At 38.3% G+C, this 20193-nt stretch overlaps 1 protein-coding gene across 2 annotated transcripts in view; it reads right to left on the bottom strand.

Moving 5' to 3' along the window:
- The window catches only part of Mdfic (MyoD family inhibitor domain containing), an 81604-nt gene that overhangs the window by 30030 nt on the left and 31381 nt on the right, over positions 1-20193 (bottom strand). For both annotated transcript variants that reach the window (XM_030255200.1, NM_175088.5), the window contains one exon: positions 1648-1926. In XM_030255200.1, the coding sequence (XP_030111060.1) occupies positions 1648-1926 (279 nt within the window). The remainder of the gene's footprint in view (positions 1-1647; positions 1927-20193) is intronic.

Below are 20193 nucleotides of genomic sequence, written 5' to 3'. Positions count from 1 at the left end.
GAGAAGAAAACCATGGGAGAGAGCTACGTGTTTCATTCATACACATTGCCTTTTCTCCTCTGTGTTTCTTCCAAAGCTGCATCCTTGCATTTCAAATGAATTCAAACACAATTAAAAAGCAAAAACGACTGAAGAGCTCCATAGGCTATTTCTAGTTTGGTTGATATGCCCCTGTCATCATTTTTTGATATTAAAACAAGTAAATGCCAACTGGAAAACAAGGGCTTAAGAACACAATAAATAAATTCATATGTATAAAACAAGTAGATTTCAATTGCATTCAATTATTTCACCCAATCACCTCGAAGTAAAGATCCTCCAAAGAAAATTGCATTGCCTTCTCAACTCCTTGGAGAGCCAGTTTAGTTAACAGCCTACCTATACTTCAGAGATGACCATGAAGCTTACATGTCAAACTCATTTTCAAATGTCAGTCATGTCCTTTTCAATCTAATTAGTTTGGAAAGTAGGGTCACTGACCTGGAACTATGCAGACCATTTATTATCATATCATTTGATCAACCTAACACTTTGCCTCAGTTGAGTTTAAGACATCAGTAGCCCAAACGTAATATCCTTTCTCCTACTCATTACTGAGAACTCGTAACAAAATTCCCCATTTATTTACAGTCCAATCTATCACTGTGAGGAGGCATAGCTAACTTTACAGAGGCTTTCCTGAGCCTATTCTCTAAGATTTCAGGGAAATTAAAATAGAAAGGTAAAGGAAATATGCATAGATAATGAAATATATGTGTCTATATACATAATACAGATTTTTACTAGTACCAAATATATATGGCAGATTCAGGATTTTAGGTAAGGATTTGCAAATAGGGACAGGAGGAAGAACAGAAGGTTATACACAGGCTGGGAATAATTTACAACCTTAATTACACAGATTGGGGTTTTCTTCTTTCTTTAAATACGACACAACGAACCATCCAAAGAGCATCTGCAGGTTTCATCATATTGAGTTTGTTTTATAATAAAGAAAAACTGCCCTGGGTTCATAGTATTTAGCCTAACTTCAAGTTGGTTAAGGGCAGATGAGGTGCCATTGAAGATGAAATAATAACTAGCTTTCTTGAGGTCACAGAGCATTGGCAAGTGTTTCTGAGAGCGGAGTAAAAGGATTGGGCAGGGCTGGAGTGGGTGAGTGCTATGTGCTGGCAGCAAGGGAACTGGAAGATGGCTCACAAAGTAGATACCCATCACCTAGTCCATTCTCCAGCAAGACCAGGGAAATTACATGATCTTTTCCCTATTTCAGCTTTGCATATTATGAATGAATTTGCAAGACAAAAAAATGCAAGCAGGTAATCTTATCTCTACTGCACAGAGTAACATGTTGCACCAAGGAGGGAAAGAATAGAGGCACTGTGATACGCCCCCAAATGGAATATTTATATTTTTAGCTGTGGCATTTAAAAAAGAAACAACCAGCACCTGTTATATTTAAAGTAATGAGTAGTCACTCTAAGGTGGCAATCTAAAAGCAGTGCTGGCTGCCCAGTCTCCCTTTTTTTATCCTGGACATTTATTGGAGAAAGTTAAGTGGTGTTTTCTTGATTGATTTACTATGACTGAGTAATTTCATATGAGGCGTTTTTTCTTTTTTAAGATGCACATCGATGTCCCACTCACCTTCGGGTGAGGAGGCTGCTTTTGGGGAAAAGACAGCATTTACTTTACTCTTCTTACTGATGTCATTGTTTACAGACAAGCTGGACTGGATTTTTCTGTGCATCTTCTGAGAAACGGGGGCTGATATCTTGTGATTCTCCACGGACACATGTTTGGCTCCGTGAGGAATTCCATTCCCATTGCTCATCCTTGTGTGGCCGCCATTCTTTATCTTGCCTGTTTCCTCCTTGCCGGGTTCCTGTGCTGATGTCTGGAGTTGAGGCAGACGTTCAGGTTGGGCTGAGGTAAACACACAAACAAACAAAGTTAATTTAGTTTAGCAGAGAAGCTAATATTTTACAATAATGAAAGTAGAGATTTGAAAATATAAATAAAAAAATACAGACTTGAGATCTAACCCATGATGATAAAACTAAAGAAAAGGGGGGCTTATGGAAGAGGGAGAGGAAGAAGAAAAAGAAGAAAAGGTAGAAAAGGAATGTTCCAGAAGGAAAAAGGAAGGAGGAAGGAAGGAAAGAAAAAAAGGTAGATATAGCTCAGAAGATTTAGAAAGGAAAATGTAAATAAATTCAACAAAAAATTCGTACAAAAATATAAAATTAGAGAAATACAATGATCTATTTGGTAACTTAAAATAATACTTAAGATAAAATATGTAAAAAACAGTATTTCAACACTGGTTCAGTGAAAGCTGCTCTTGGTTCTTTTGTTTGTTGTTTGTTTTTTTTGGCGTTTTATTTTGTTTTTGCTTTTGTTTCTCTCCTAAATACTATACACAAAATACCAGGATTGCATCATTAAACACACCAATTACATTTTATAACAAACAGATGAATGAATTCAGACATTGAAACCTGGAGAGTAATCAAACATACAGTTTTCTTCAAAATAATTTTAAATCTGGGAGAAAATCTTTTCTGTGTTCATTATTTCAACTTCATTTTAAGGACAATCTACTTCAATCTGATCTAATGTAGCTGTCAAAGGCAAATGTGCACACTTCAGGACAACCCCCGTTTGAGTCTGACCAGGTAAAAGAGCTCCCCTTCATTCATCCCTCTTAGACAATGCTACATCTGAAGCCCCAAGAAAAGAAAAAAGTGAGAAAAATTAAGAAAAATGTCAAAGTTCTAGAAAGGGGGACACAAACTTGTGGAGTTGTAACATGAATGAATAATCTAAGTTACTAAAGGGCAAGAACTGAGAAGATGTATACAGGATAAACTGCACAAAATAAACAGAATTCTAGAATATCAATGGTAATTAGTTAAGAGATGAATAAGGAAAATTTAGATTTTCATCATAGGGTAAAAATTAAAATCCTAACCCACCCTGTAAAGCAATAATAGAGGCCCAGAGCTAAAGCAGGAAGACTTGCGTACAGGTGTCAAAAACTGGAAAATATTACTGAAAAGCGTGGCGGAGTCCAAATACATACAGGGCATAAGAAAGTTAATCGTGTTATATCAGATGGGTAATTCTTTTCCACTAACAAGAAAAAAGAAAGGGAAAGGATAGAAAGAAAGAAACCCATTTTAGTTTAAAGTGGAAAGATAGAATATGTTAATTGTACTAAGAGGGGCTAATGAATTTAATAGTTTGGACAACGCATCCTTGAACCATTAGGTGAATAGTGATACTCTTTGTTGACCAGCATTTCTAAACAGCTGCACGCGACCCCAGGACCAGTATCTACAGCCTCATAAAGCGAGATCCACTTCCTAGGAACATGAAATCTTGTGATTTACAGAACCATATGCTCCTGATTCATGGAGCAACCAGAATGACATCCTAATGGCAGCTACTGAACCCACTGCTGGTGATGCCGATGCGTTTCAGGAGAGGCCAAAAAAAAAGACAGCTAAACACAATTCATTATCCTTTACAGAGCACTTTCCAGGAATCTCTCCAAATAAATGGAATGTTTGAGCTACATCTCTACAACTAACAAGTCAAGCAACCTGAGAGTTTGATAAAGTTGAAATGTCATTGGCCACAGCTGGACAAGGGCTCATCAATAAGTCAAAAATGTCTTCTCGTACTCTAGGCCCAGAGAACCTAAGAATTACTATGTAACAGTTTATCAGTCTCATTAAATAAAAAGACAGTGGTAGACGGTGTCTGTCCTGCCTCCAAATTCTAAACAATGAGAGATTTGACCCTTTTCCCCCCGCCTAACAGAACCAACTCTGGAAATTATGGGTTACTGTTCAAGTGATAGTTTAATGCATCGTAAATGATTTATCTACATTTCAATCTTCAAACCTTATCTATTTCTGAGTGCAGTAAAATGATAGTACTTTTATTTTTTGTTTCACTGTCACCTAATTATTTTTCTGTGGTTTCTGAATTACAGTGAAATAACCAAATATTAACTCTTCACTTCCATATTTTTAAAACATTAAAACATTTTTTTTTCATTGAGCGATTTTGCCGCATGTGTGCCGTACAGGAAATCAAAACTGGATAAGCTTTCTCTTACTCATCTCAGTAGAAAGGAAGTGTAACTTTACTCATTTTTCATGGCTATGATTTTAACCGTATGGTCAAGATTCAATTAAAACTAAACAGGAAAATATTATTTTATTTTCAAATGAAGAGTGAAACTGCCTGCCTGATTTTACCACAACTATTTGGTTTATAATAGATTTCCTCTTATTGTGTACAAATCATGTATAGCTCAAAAAAAAAAAACCCACGCATGCTAATACGGAGATGACACAATGCTTCTTAAAACACAGGCAACGCCTGGGGACCCTCGCTCTAGCTTTAATGATGCACTGCTCTCATTCAGCTGTCTCTCTTTCTTCAAATCTTTACATATGTGACAGCTCTCAAAAGTAGACCATAGACCATCTGGCATTTTCCGAGGTGTAACTTGTGCAAGTTCAGCTCTATTGGGAGTACACCGCTATCTTCTGCCTGTGTTATAAAGAGACAATAGAATGTAGAACTTAGGGGTTGTTTTGAATTATTCATTTTTTTGCCTGTATATTCAAGAAATTTTTTTACAAACTCTGCATTTTGTACTACATAATCACATGCGTTAAAGGTACAAAGAAACTTTTTGACACCTCTTTTCTACAGAAGGCTGGCATTTTGTTTGATATGTGAACATTCAGCATGTGCAATATCACTCCAAACAGGACTGGTGCTGCTACAAAAGACCCCATTTTAAATTTACTCTCTATGAGCAAAAATGTATTCTCCATATTCAGAAACCAATGCAATACATGTCAAAATTTCAAATACCAGGTATTAGAACACTCAGCATTTTCAAACCTGGATAGCATTGGTCACCTGATCACCATATGTGTAGGGATTTTCTCCTTTTAAACCACGACTCATACAATGCAGCATGATTGTAATTTTAATATCCATGATGAATAGTTACAAATGTCTTAAGAAATACTGGACTTTCTAGGTTCAAATGTTTTCAATCAGGAAGGAAACCAGCAGAATTCGGTCTAGCAGGTCTCAATGGGAATAAAAACATGAGGGTAAAGGAGTCGATAGCATGAACTTCTTTTGATAATTAAAAAAAAAACCCTCAGTGATATCGTAGCTAGCAATAAGTATACTTGAAACTGCAGCTGCTGGAATAGCAATAGAGAGCCATATTTTATTCCAGGGTATAATCTATTAGAAGGAGCAAATCATCTTTATTGCTGGTCTCCATCAAAGCTATATTTAATAAAATTACAAGAGTTTTCGTGCACTTAGTTAATTTAAACGGTTGATGTACACATAAAAATCACACTAAATCCCAAGTTGCTTTCTTAGAAATAGCTTTAGGGTTCTTAGTGGGTATGCAGTACCACATGATGTCTATAGAACAGACAGAAAAACAGACAAACACATACACAGAGTAATGGTAGAGATGTTATGTACGCAATACTGTACATGGATATATGTGTATAAAATAGAGTATTAAAAATGTTATTAAGATATAGCTCTAATCCTTATACTTTCTATGCATTGGTGCCCTTAAGTGGGAGATGAAATGTTTTTCAATATGAGCCATGATAAATCTATACTAGTTTTTGGTTTGTTTGCTAGGTTGTTTTTTTTTTTTTTAACTACATAATGTGAATTTAGGTAAACTCCAAAGGTGACAATCCTCTCTTTTTTATCAGCCAGGGTCAGGACTCTATGTGCAGAGGCTAGGTGCACATTTCTGCTAAACTCTGCCCTGCCAGAGTCTCTACATTACCTTCCAAGAACTTCTGGAACTCATTTATTTACCTCCTGATTTTATTTACCTACAAAGAGTCTCTGGACTCTTTTGGTCACATATCCTATTTTCTATCTTCACTGCATCTAATGTGTACCTTTAACATATTGTATATTTTGGAATTCTTATGTGTTTTGGAGCATTCATTAATTTGCGATCCCAATCAGGTGCTATGGCTCCTTGGATGTGAGTTCACAAGACAGAGACCATTCTTGAGTCTGGAATACTGTGGTTTATGTTAAAAGATTAAATCAAATGTGAAGTAAATTACCAGATGACAATGGGAAGTAGTACCATCCAAAATAAAAGAGACCAACTGTTCAAAATTGCTGGGAGAAGTAACTGGAGTATGGCTACCGTATTTCATAAAGAGCACTATCACATAACTAAACATATTTAACACCTGGAGGCAGATAACTTCTGGCAAATGCATTTCCATGTTGTTCAAGGCTGGTATCTAATCCTGTGCTGAATCTTGCCTTGAAGGCAGATTCAGCCATTGGTCCAGGTTCTCAGAGATAGACTTGTTTCCACACTCTCCTTCCAGGCCTGGCCCTGAGGCTTTGGGTGTGACCTACCCTGGGAGCCACCAAGCTTTAATCACAGTTGAGAAGCATAATTCAGGGATGTTGAAAGATTCAAATACCAGAAATCTTCATGGCAGCAATGAGAAGACTGACTTCCCAGTTCCAGTTTTTGGTCCTTCCCTTAATTTCCCTTACTGAGTTTACCCACATTTTAATTTTTTTCTCGTTTGCCTCCTGTTTTTACATTCTGTGACAATACTACTAATTTTTTGTTTTCCAATCTTCTATTGAAAACCTTCTGTCAAATAAATATGCAAACATAATCTTGCATTTTCTAGGAGAAATATAATAAAAATGAATAAATTCAGGAAAAATTAAGGAACATAGAACATTTTTTTTCATTTAAGATATATAAATATCTCTAAAATGTCCTCAAACTATAAGTCTGTGAAAAACAAAATCCCACTACTTTTCTCTCTCCAGACATAGGAGATATGTACGCACCTACTGCTTGATTATTCAAATGAATGAAAAGTCTGGCCTTATGATGCTTCGTAGTTTCTAGATAACTTATCTGGGTAGAGAGGATTTTATTCATGGATTTGAAAAGTTTATATTTTCAGGTTTGCTTATAAAGCATCATCTACGAGCTTTATGTATATGATAAAATAGTATCCTTACTGGGTAATCTCACAGCATTATAGAATTTGCTATGGTATCTCTTTGTTTCCTGACTCAAGAGATACTTCTATACCATTCTATCACTGAATCAACTGATAAAAATGACTGCCATCTATAATTATTAATACTTATTATATTATGGATACACCTAAAAATAAATGCATATGCATTTTATACATAATTTACAGAAAAGGAAATTATTAAAATATGCTTTATATTATACAAACAATAACTCAATGAAACAAGTACCATTAAGGTATGATCTTTCTAAAAGCTATTTTTTTTATATACTGACATTTGTATAAGATGGCAGAGAGTTTAAGAGTTGCAATGAATTCATCTCTTCAAAGGAATCAGTCCTGATTTGCTAATAGGCACTGGACTCTGGGCATTCTATAGTTAAAACACCAAAGTGGTATTGGGCAGTGCACACCAACCAGAAAACTCAGGAAGCTTTATGAAGGGCTGATTTTCCTAAAGCAACAGTCATTTTTCGCCATATGCAAATAAATTTGCCACTGTATAAATCCAGAATATGTACCCCTCTATACAGACAAATTTTGAAAAGCCTCTGAAACCAGAGATCAAGCAACCTTCGATGAGATATAGGATTGCAAGGAACAGCCAGAGATCTGGATTCACCGAAGTTCAAATAAGCATGTGTGTTAGCTAAGTTGCAGCAGGCTAATTATTTTTTACTTCCTCAATTTAGTGTTGGAATTAAAAACACTACAAAGGGGAATAGAAGATACTAAGCAGGAAGAACAGCACTGGAAACCTGAAACGTTTAGACCACGGCAAATACGTCTCCATATCCTGCACAGGAGTACTGCAGAAGTAGAGAAAGCCCAAGGAACGGAAGCACATATTGCCTGGAGCAAGCCCCACTACTGATACAGGCTGGTGACAAGAAGCAGTTAAGTGGTAACGAAAAGAAAACAGAGAAGGCCAGATCTCAAAAGTAAAAGGGGCAAAGTACCACAAAGATGAGGTTCTCCATAGGAAACGGGGTGAGGGGAGGAAGAGAGAAGGGGGAAAAATTGGACTGCTACATAAAAATCTCCTGAGGCCTTTCCACTCTTGTGGTAATCCCCGAGCCTAAATGTTTGTTATCAACTGGAGAAGAACTGCTAAGTCTTTTCCAAGGGAGTCCTCTCTGCAATGGCTGTGATGGATACCAAACAAGGAAATCTTAGCAGAGGCCTCCAGTAAACGAACTCACTGCACTCAGCAGAACACAGGCCTAAGGCAGGGAAGAAACTCAACAAGGAAATGCTGTGCACAGGCTCAGCTCATACTATTCTCATTACCAAGTATTCCAGAGACCCACCCTGTTCCTTATCCACCCATACAGGGGCTGCTCTGCCTCACCTTCACTGTCTTAATCTACATATTGATGATAACAAGTTGAAGCAAATTTGATCTAGGTTGGTCTTCCAAATAATTTCAGGAGAGGGATATATATCACACAGCAATCTAGAGAAGAACAGGCACTAGATCTAGATGTGTAATCCATGTGACTAGTTTCTCACAAGGAAAGATGAAGTGCATAGGTGTTTGGAGGAGGGGGCAATTGGATCTCATTAAGTAAAAAACGGAGCGAAATTATGTGTATAGGACAGAAAGGATCTGCTGCAGACCCAAAGCATAAATGTATGCTGCTGAGCTCAGGTCACTAGAGCAGACACCTATGCTTGTCTGTTCAACATCTCTCTATTTCCCTGGCAACAGTGTAGATATTAATGAGGATAGGACCTAGATTTGCTGACAGTAATTTCTGCAGCAATGAAGTGTTTTTAGTTACATGCATTTGTACACAGAACTTGACAATCCTGAGTCTTCAGTGACTCACATTGACAGCAGAATGTTCCTGGAGGACAGGATCCTGTATTCCTAGAATCCCATCAACCTTATCAGGCACATGCATGCTGACAAAGAGCCTTGTATGATGCTCAGCACCCAGTGGACACCCAGTGAAAATTAGCTGATGATGATGAATGATACTAGCTTTTAAGCTGTCACTTGATCCCTGAATATAATAACCTTCCTGAATAAATCAAGCAACAGTTTGGTATTCAGTACCATTATAAACTTCATCCTTCACCTTCCCGAGCCTAGGGAATTGCTGTAAAAGCATAATAGAAGGAGAGTAGAACTGTAGTGAAGACTCAAGAAACTCTGTCTGTTATAACAAGGGAATTAAAGATTCAGTTACCGATATCATAGGATGTGTGGAGAAATGCATCAAAAAGGCTCACTAAGTAACCTTTCCAAAAGTAGCATGCAAAAAGTCATTGCCAAGTTATATATCTAAGAGGACCTTCCCATAACAAAAGCAAACTCAACTTAGTGGGCAAGCAAAGACTGGGCATCTTTGAGCATGGGGCAATGGGGATGTACAGATGACATCACGGGTAAAAGGGATGAAGTCAGGTAGAATGCTAACCTAAAATGCTAACCAAGTAACTTACTGCATAACAAGGAAAAGGTATTTCTGATAGCTTAAATAAAGTAAACCAAAAGAAAAACAAATTTCCAAAAGAAACACCCCCAGCTTCAACCAAGCTCATGATCCTAAGTTCACTGGTGAGCAGCTGCGATGGGAGCAACTTCAATAAGTGGTCTGAGACTAGGAAACCTCTGTGCTTTAGGCTTAGTAACATTTCTTGTTACAAATGACATTCCTGCTGAAATAATGTGAAGATTCAAGATTGAAAGTAAAGTTCGAAAAGTTGACTCAAACGCTAATCAGGCCCTAATCATCGTGTTTGACTCCTAAAGAGGATCCTGGCAACATTTCTCTATAAGGAAGTGATGCGAAGGATCGCTAGATTCACACGTAGAGTCTCATTTGCACACTTAAATATGTACATACATAGCATATATATATATATAATAGATACATAATAGGGAAAATAAATATGTAAGTGAATAAGGAGCCAAACACTGAACACTGTTTTCCCTTTCGCAACCCCAAGGTTAAATCTTAACTTCTCTTTAATACGGTTGCTTTAACTTTCCAGATTCTGATTTAGATTATTGGAGTCATCAAATTACAGTATTACTTGACAGAATAAAATATTACTTAAAACAAAAGCATCAACAAGTGGCTACACATAGAGGGACAGAGCCATTAACCACACTTGAGGAGTCACAGATTGAGACCATTTACATAAATGGTTCCTCTCCTAATTTCTCCATTAAAATACACTAAATCTATCAAGGTCACTTTGCCTGCAAAACGGCTGAAATAAGTCATTATAAAATATTTGTTATGTACTATTCTAGGGACAAGGGATCTAACAGGGAACAAATTTACGAAGAAGTCATCTACCACCATAGAGCTTATGGATATTTATGATTTCAAGTAACAATAAATCCAAAGGACATCCCTATGAGTGTTAATTTCACATTATTGTCATTAAAGGCAAGGATTCAAAAGTAGGGAGAGTAGCTATCAAAATGACATCACAGTTTTCCGGTGTGCCAGACATCAGAGTGAACAACGTGTGGCATCCTCTCACTAACTGCAGTTCCTTCAATGTTTACATGATTTACATTTCTGCTGTCCTGTGCTCAAGGACACACTAGCTTCACTTGTACAGTATGTTGAGTTTGCTTTTGTTATAGGAAAGGAAAAACAAAACAAAACAAAAATAAAATCACTTTCATCTATACAGCTTGGCACATTTTCCTACGCGACAGCATCCTCTGCGAGGGTGTGTATAAACAACACCCTGCAGAAGCACAGTGCACAGACACATGCTGTTTTGTTTGCACGGACTATGTTTAAATCACAGTGTTCTTGAAGAAGGAAAAGCAAAGACAAAACTGAGATACAATATCAGAAAGCAAGGATAAAACAAAACAATAAAGGAAAAATACGGCAGAACAGGAGATGAAAGAGGAATGCAGGAGAATGAAAGAGACGATGAAGGCGGGGTTGAGGGATGAGCAAGAGCACATCCAAAAGAATCCCAGTTCCACAAGCAGGCTCCCTGTGGATCTCAACCAAGCCTCCGCTCACACAACCCTGTGGCGCATGCCGCCTATGCTTAGCATTCTTCCTTCTGCCTGGGCCCCACCAGGCCATGTCATTTCTTACCTAAAGTCATCAAGGCCACCTTATCAGAACTCTCTACCTCCAGCCCACTTTCAAACTAACACAAACAGAACCAACCCAGACTCTATTTGCCTTACTGTACTGATAAAGAATTCCATGTTTATTTTTCCATCTTTAGGATAAAATCAGTACGTTAGTGAAACATTTCCTATGATGCCTTCATCTCAGATCCCATCATTTCCCTGGTCCCCAGTTATATGAAACTTGTCCGATTTCTCAAATGTGTCAGTCTCTCCATTGTGACGTTCTCTTCTATCCACTGCCATGGGATGCCCTCCACTGCCTCTTACTTCAAAACTACACCACAAATTCATCAACTCTTCATCTTTGCTAAACGGTTCTACCTGAGATGTCTGTAGCACTCTCCTTTTGGAATGAAGAAGAAACATGTATAAAACACTGTCCTCTCCATCAAACTCTGTATTCCTTTCCATCAGGCACCTTGTTTGTGTTTACTATGACACCCATGTGTCATATGCCTACAAAGCTCCACATAGTATCTGCTCCAGCATTTAGAGCAATGAACATCACAAAAATGACAGAAATAGAAAGATGGAAGCAGTAGCTCTTCTTCCACAGCGCCCAGTTTCATTTTTTTAAATGAAGCACTGATAACTATATAGTGCTCTCATGGAAACTCTAAGCAGAATTGCCTTTCCCCACACTCCCTAATGGAATCTGGCTTCTTTCTTTCCCTTGGTGATGTTTATAACGTGTGTCACGTATCCAGATCCTCTAAATCCCCAACCACCCAGCATAGCCTGTAATTCATTAGGCCTATCATGATTTCTCATTCTGATGAATTAGGGGAAAAATGTCAAATTTATGGATTATCATGAACTTCATATTAATTTCACATTAGTATAATATTACCAATTATTCCAACAGTGGACAAGAAATTGTAAATAATTAGAGATAATAAAAAGCTAAAGCAACAAAATGTTTTAGAACTTGAGGTAAACAGTTGGCGCAAACAGCTGCTGTGCAGAGAACTGGGTTTGTTGGGAGTGAGGTTGGTTTTTTTGTCTTGCTTTGTTTTGGGTGCTCTACTGCCTATTATCATGTGCTTGCTGAGTGTACTTTAAGTATCAGACACAATGCACAGGCTAGTGAAACGGTGGTGAAGAGCACCAATAGTGCAAAACTGAAAAGTATGTTTAACTATTACAAAGTAAAAGAAAAAAATAATAAACTACTCAAAACAGTATTTTCCCAATAACAGAGGAAAAAAACAAAACACTTTTCCATATTGGAAAGCTACAAAGGCTATCTCAACAAAGAGCTGAAAGGAAAAAGACCTCGCAAGGAGAAGGAAGAGGAATCTGGTCAGCCTAACAGCTTGGCAAAACCTGGAAGCCGATAGACCTCAGGGCTTTTGCTGACCTGAGAAGAAGCCAGCCTCCCTAGGGAGATCATACACTGCCCTTTGGATAATCCATTTATCTCATAGTTAAAACTATAAACAATAATGAATATGCTGGAAAAACATAGGACGTGCTTCCGTAACTGTTCCAGGAAATACTGTTCTGGATCCCGTGTTTCCTTACCACAAGCCCATGACTACAATACATTATTCATTTATGAGACCATTCTCAATTTCCATTGACCAAAAGAAGCTGGAGTAAATAGTTTGATGTGATTCAAGACACTCCCGACAAAAGGGCTCTTAGGAAGTTACCAAGCACAGTCACCAACTGTATACAAATGCAACATAAAACCACAACTTAGAATATTAGGAAGCATTTACAGAAATTTTACACTTTAATTACCTTGCAAGAACAAAAGGCATATACCCCATGCCTCTGAAATGGGCTAACCAGTTTATGCTGCCATTTGGTGAAAACTGATCTAGGGCTCCAGAGCCATGGAGGAGGAATGGCTTGGTGCTCTTTCAACAAAGAAAAGGTTTTCAAGAATCACAATGCTGTTCAACAGATCTTAGGGCTGAGGCCATTCCTCCAGTTTGTTTTTACTAAATTTGTTCCTAACCCGGCTTCCTTGATCAGTTAAAGTACATAAGCCTCAGGCAATAATTCTCAAGCTTTGTCCAGCTTCAGAGAACTGAGCAACATATTTATCACATGTTACTTCTTCTCCGGGAAGTATTTCATCTTTTCCAGCATGTGATCACAGGACCATAGATAGACTGCTGAGCATCAGTATTTTCTCAGAAAGACGAACTACCAGAGAGTCACTAGACAATGTGACAGTGAACTGAGTATATTTCCCTTCACAGGGCTTTAAAAAAATGAACATTTTCTATGTCTGATTCATAGCATCTGGTCCACGTGAGTAAATGCTTAAGGAGGAAGTGGGTAAAACAGTGAACAGTATACGTGTTACTATTTGGCTCTGTCTGGCCTTGCTACTCAGTTATAGATAAATAGAGCAAGCTGGCCTTGCAACTCACAGATCTGCATGTCACACTTGTGCCTGAAAAGGCAATATTTCCAGAGCAGCATAATCTACAGTGTACCCACACTTCTTCCTCTAGCCTCTTAATTGAGGACTTGGACAGTGAAGAGTGTATTTAGATTATCTTGCTTGACCAATCAACTGAATAATGAGAAAGGAATTACCTCTAAGTGTAGACCAAAGATGGCTGGACTTACAGTTGAAAGACAGAATGACTTGCCCAACGTCCCCTGACAAGTAAACTCTATTTAGAAATAAAATTTAGTTCCATCCATTTGCCTAAGAATTTCATGAATTCATCTTTTTTAATAGCCGAGGAGTACTCCATTGTGTAAATTTACCACATTTTCTCTATCCATTCCTCTGTTGAAGGACATCTGGGTTCTTTCCAGCTCCTGGCTATTATAAATAAGGTTGCTATGACCATAGTAGAGCATGTGTCCATATTACATGTTGGCGCATCTTCTGGGTATATGTTGAGGAGTGGTATAGCTGGGTCCTCAGGTAATACTATGTCCAGTTTTCTGAGGAACTGCCAAATTGATTTCCATAGTGGTTGTACCAGCTTGCATTCCCACCAGCAATGGAGAAGTATTCCTCTTTCTCCACATCCTCACCAGCATCTGTTTTCACCTGAGTTTTTGATCTTAGCCTTTCTGACTGGTGTGAAGTAGAATCTCAGGGTTGTTTTGACTTGCATTTCCCAATGACTAAAAATGTTGAATATTTTTTAGGTGTTTCTCAGCCATTTGATATTCCTCAGTTGAAAATTCTTTTTTTTAGCTCTGTTCCCCATTTTTTGATAGGGTTATTTGGTTCTCTGTAATCTAACTTCTTGAGTTCTTTGTATATATTGGATATTAGCCCCCTATCAGATTTAGGATTAGTAAAAATCCTTTCCCAATCTGTTGGTTGCCTTTTTGCCTTACAGAAGCTTTGTAATTTTATGAGGTTGCATTTATTGATTCTTGATCTTACAGCACAGGCCATTGGTGTTCTGTTCAGGATTTTTTCCCCTGTGCCCATATGTTTTAGGCTCTTTCCCACTTTCACCTCTTTAAGTTTCAGCGTATCTGGTTTTATGTGGATGTCCTTGATCCACTTGGAACTAAGCTTTGTACAAGGGGATAGGAATGGGTCGATTTTCGTTCTTCTACATGCTGACCGACAGATGAACCAGCACCAACCAGAGAGTTTCCCACCTGGGGGTCCATCCCATATACATCACCAAACCCAGACACTATTGTAGATGCCAAGAAGTGCATGCTGAAAGGAGCCTGATATGGCTGTCTTCTGAAAGGTCCTGCCAGAGCCGTACAAATACAGAGGTGAATGTTAGCAGCCAACCATTGGACTAAGTGTGGGATCCCTAATAGAGGAGTTAGAGAAGGGACTGAAGGAGTTGAAGGGGTTTGCAATCCCATAGGAAGAACAACAGTATCAAACAACCAGCCCCCCACCCCCAGAACTCCCAGGGACTAAGCCATCAACAAAGGAATACACATGGCTCCATCTGCATATGTAGCAGAGGATGCATCCATGAAAGGAGAGATTTTTGGTCCTATGAAGGTTCAATAGGTGCCCCAGTGTAGGAGAATCTAGAGCGGGGGAGGTGGGAGTGGGTGGGTAGGAGGAGGGACACCCTCATAGAAGCAGTGGGAGGAGGATTTGATAGGGTGTTTCCAGTAGGAAGGGAAACCAGGAAAGGGGATAACATTTGAAATGTAAATAAAGAAAATATCCAATAAAAAAAAAAGGAAGGAAGAAAGGAAGGAGGGAGGGAGGGAGGAAGGGAGGGAGGGAGGAAGGGAGAGAGGGAGAGAGAGAGAGAGGGAGGGAGAGAGAGAGAGAGAGAGAGAGAGAGAGAGAGAGAGAGAGAGAGAGAGAGAGAGAGAGAGATCTAAACCTCAGGACCCTCACCCTCCCCAGGCCTCAGCTTTTCTAAGTACATAAAATCTTTCTCTGTATCTTGGCATTGTATGCTTCCTGAACCCGCTCTGTGTCCTACTCTTGTCAAAAACAAAGCTTGCTATTAGCAAATTAAATTTGGGCCATTACTGCATTTTCAAGCTAAGTGACTAATGGCGTTTTCTCTTTTACATAAATACTATGCTGCATTTATCTGTCAATGGTGGCATCTCCAGTTCTTTCAAAGTCTTCATATGTTAACCTTAGACTATGGGCACTATGGGCACACCCCTCAGGTGGACAATGGATGGAAATTATCTGAGCTGAAATGACTCTTTAGAAAGATTTATAAAAGTAGGGCCTGTGTAAGAAACCATCATTGTAGCATGTAACAGTCAAAGGACTGTGATTTAATGTGGTGTGCCAAATGGGTATCACAGTGGTACTTTTAGGATAGAGGTACATATGGTAACAAGCTGATCACCCAAAGAGACTGTCCATACATATTGTCACTTTTCTTACTCATACACAAAGAAACAAAAATGATAGCATCAGTAAAGAGGAAGAAGAAGGAGAAGAAGAAGGAGAAGAAGAAGGAGAAGAAGAAAGAGAAGACGAAGAAGAAGAAGAAGAAGAAGAAGAAGAAGAGGAGGAGGAGGAGGAGGAGGAGAAGGAGGAGGAGGAGAAGGAGAAGAAGGCCATCCGTAAAGGATGCCTCCAACTCTGAGAAGTGCTATTCTAAAACTACAAACTGCCCATTTTTCAATTCACTGTAATTTAATGTTTTGGACATTAAAATCTGTCATTATTACTGACCAGGCTATAATTGTTCCCTCCCAGTCCTACCAAAGCTCTAGATTCTGACTCTGAGAGCTTGGGTGTTTAGGCTCAAAATGGTGTGGTTAGCCCTTGTTTGAGTTTAAAAAAAAAAAAAAAAAAAAAAAAAACTGCAGAAAATGAGCACTCCCACATGGTCATTGCACATTAAATAAATACCCTGGGAACTGTACCATTCAAATGTTGTCACCTTAAAACAGTAGATAACATGAGGAAAACAGGCTAAATTAAAGGCTTCTTCCCAATCAGTGTTTTACTACGCCCCAGTTTCATACAACTGCAATGAACTCCAGGCTTATCAAAACAAGCAAGTCTGTGCAAAATGTGAATCCAAGGGTGGTGGGTAGAGCAATGTCATGGGCTTCACTGTTCAAGAAGAAAGGTTGCGTTATTTAAAATAATGATGATCACCACACCACCTTCAAGATATACATTTCAAAAACACAAAGCAGCCAGGCAGTGGTGGTGCATGCCTTTAATCCCAGCACACTGGGAGGCAGAGGCAGGCAGATTTCTGAATTCAAGGCCAGCCTGGTCTACAGAGTGAGTTCCAGGACAGCCAGGGCTATACAGAGAAACCCTGTCTCAAAAAATCAAAAAATAAATAAATACAAAAAAAGAAAAACCCTCAAAGCACTAAGGTTTAATGTGGTGACACAGACCTGTAATCCCACCACTTAGGAGTCAGAGACACTCTGATCTCTATGAACTCAAGGCCAGCCTGATCTAAATAGGAAATTCCAGGGCAGCTAGGGCTACATACTGAGACGCTGTCTAAAAAGAACCAAAAGAAGTATAGATTTCATTTTTGTGGATTTTTATTATTTCTATAGAGAATGCAGAAATGTGAGCATTTGTGACACTGTGCTATATATTACCTATTTTTTGGCTAGGTAGTATTTATTATGTATTAGGGCTATGATATGACTATGTCATGCTTATACCATAAATCATTTTACACTAAGGTGCCTTTAAGTCATTTTAATTTTTTGTCAGTTATTAAGGATACTGCTTTAAATGCATAGAATAAAAGTTGAAGCCAATGTGAGGAGGTATGATATTTTCTATGTGAGTTTCTTTTAAAAGGAGGAGCAAGCAGAAAACTGCACACATGTAGTACTGTGCATTAGGCATACTGTAACCTCATCTGCTTCCATGATTAAGGTGCAATGCTCATATTCCACATAAGGATGACTGGAAAATCTACCAGGCAAGCAAATTCTAGTTTAGTATACGAAATCTGTGCAACCAATCAGTTCCTTGCAGGGAGGCCCTTCTTTCTCTTTCACGTAAGACATCGTACATATTACAGCCTCTATTCTTCTTTCTTACCCATTGTTTATTTCATGATTCCACATTTTCTTATTCTATGAATGCTGACTTTTCAGAGTTGCTCATTAGCAAAGAAAAACTCATTGTAATTTAAATACTCAAGTCCTATGTAGTGTTAAATATTGTCATGCTGTAGCTCACATACAAACACGTGGTTGTTATTAGTTCATTGACTACAAACAAAGGCACCAGACAGTGTATTGAAGTTGTGTTCTTCCAGAGACTCGAAGCACTGGCTATCATTCTTGTTTTACTTTCTGTCTTAAATAAGCAAACTATGAACCTTTATATCATAAGAATGGTTTAAAATCACACCTAATAAATCTTCTCAGACTCCCTCTGTATTTCCATACCATTGAAAGAAATAGCTGATATTGCATAAAGTTTTGAAATACACTGTTCTCCAAAGTATGTGCTTCATCAGCAATTTATTTTAACATCCACATCTCCCCCTCAAAGGGAATTGAAACTAATTATGTATTGTCCCAAATGCCTTGATACCACTGATACCATATGGATTCATATATTATTCAAAAAGCTGATTTTTCCTCTTATTAGTATGGCTCTTAGGTAAACCGTATCTCTATTACAGAAGGCCTCACTTTCCTCCAAGAACAAGCTCTAGATGTAATAGTTAAGATATTCTTTCCAAGTTATCTACAAACACTTGATTAGAGACTGCTTATTCTAGGCATTTTCAACTGAAAGAGAAGCTTACTCCAATTGAAGACACAGTATCAAAAGAAGATGAAAGAGGCAGGTGTGTGTAATTCTTCATAAAATAAGATAACATGATTTTCATCTTTAGAACTTCACTCATATATAAGATAAACTTTGATTTTTATTTAAGGTATCAAGAATACTAAGGCAATCAAATAATTCCTTAAGATTACATCTAAGAGACTCTGAAGTCCTTTCATTCTGCCATTTAACAAGGCTACATGTGCAAATTAAATAGTTCTGTTTTAATATAATGAGACTGACAAGTCATGCATAGTGAAACTAAAAGTAAGAAACACATCTGAACAATGTGTGAGAAAACAATTTCCCCAAAGGACTATGGGATTAAAAAAAGAATCTGGTACCTGCTCTACTAGTCACACAGATGGGGTTTTAGTGGTTTTATTAATCATAAGAAACTGCCTTTTTTTCATTTTCTCTTCCTTTAAGGCAAATGTTTAGCTGATAACTAATGCTCAGATTATTCTACAAATACATCTGTTCTGGGGCAGTATGTTCAAGTGCAAACCTTACTGGTTTCTCTGCAGACTGAAATTATCCAGGGAACTCAAGGATGGCTAAGTTCCACTCCCACAAGATTCCAAGTTAATTGGTTTGGGCGGGACCTCAAAAACTGTTTGTTAAGCTAACATGAAGAGTGGGACCCATTGCTCCCCACAGAGGGATGCGACCACAGCATCTTGTCCCTGCCCCACCCATGTCTTCAACTTCAGTCTTTTAGATTTCTTCTTATTGAAAAAGAAATGGTGTTTCAAAAAAGAATGGCATATGCCAAGGTTCTTATCTCTCCCTTGGAATGATACCAAGCTCAAAGTTATGAAAACCAAAGCAGTTACTTTTCTAAGATGTCACACTTATATTAAAACCAGAAATTGTCTTGAATTTATTACAGAAAAATATGAAATATGGAAGGCATATAGGATATTGCAATTATTCTAACTTTTTCCCACAACTCAACACTAAGGCAGGCTACGGCCTCATGGTTAATGATAGTGAAGCAACAGGCATTTTCATCAATTTGGGTTTGAAATACTTACATGTTAGAGAAAATAAATAAATAAATAAATAAATAAATAAATAAGCACTAGAGGACCCAAGACATCATAAAATCCCTCCCCTCTGATTAAAACTTCCCTTTATCCAACAATGAACACAGAATAGATGAACCAACCTGAGAATGGTCCTGCCTGTTCTATGTGCACAAAGGGCGCCCCAAAATTCATTGAGATGCCAACTTTGCCTTGAGGAGACTACAGCCCCGCAGTGGATGAGCAGGTAACACACAAGTGGACTGCAACCTCAAAAGCAGTGAGTTTGTCCTGAGGGAGACAGACTGACCCTGTCCTGATGAGAGCAAAGGTACTGGCCTTGCCGTTGGCTGAACAAATAGAAGAAGCACAAAGGAAGGCCTGCCCTGAAGGACAAAGGAAGAAGAGGATGAACGGGTTCATGAAACGAACTGGTGAGATCAAAAGCAGGCCTGATGTTGGTCCCAGATTCAATCACCTGGGTTCATTGCCTGAATGTTTCCTGTGGTCCTGGAATTGGGCTTATGTCCATGTCATTGAGCTTGTGACTGTAGGCACGGACTTGACCAAAATCACAAATCGTTGCACTGGCTAAAAAGGAAAGAATATTGAGTGTCGCAGGATGTGGGTATCTGGGAAGACAACAACGTTGACACAACCTTAGAAGGAATGGTATGTCTCAGAGAAGAGAAACCCAGGCTCACTACAGAGGCAGACAGT

This window comes from Mus musculus, chromosome 6 (genome assembly GCF_000001635.26).
Source record: "Mus musculus strain C57BL/6J chromosome 6, GRCm38.p6 C57BL/6J".
NCBI lineage: Eukaryota > Metazoa > Chordata > Mammalia > Rodentia > Muridae > Mus > Mus musculus.
The sequence above is the reverse complement of the archived record's forward strand: the minus strand, read 5'-3'. Positions and strand labels throughout refer to the sequence as shown.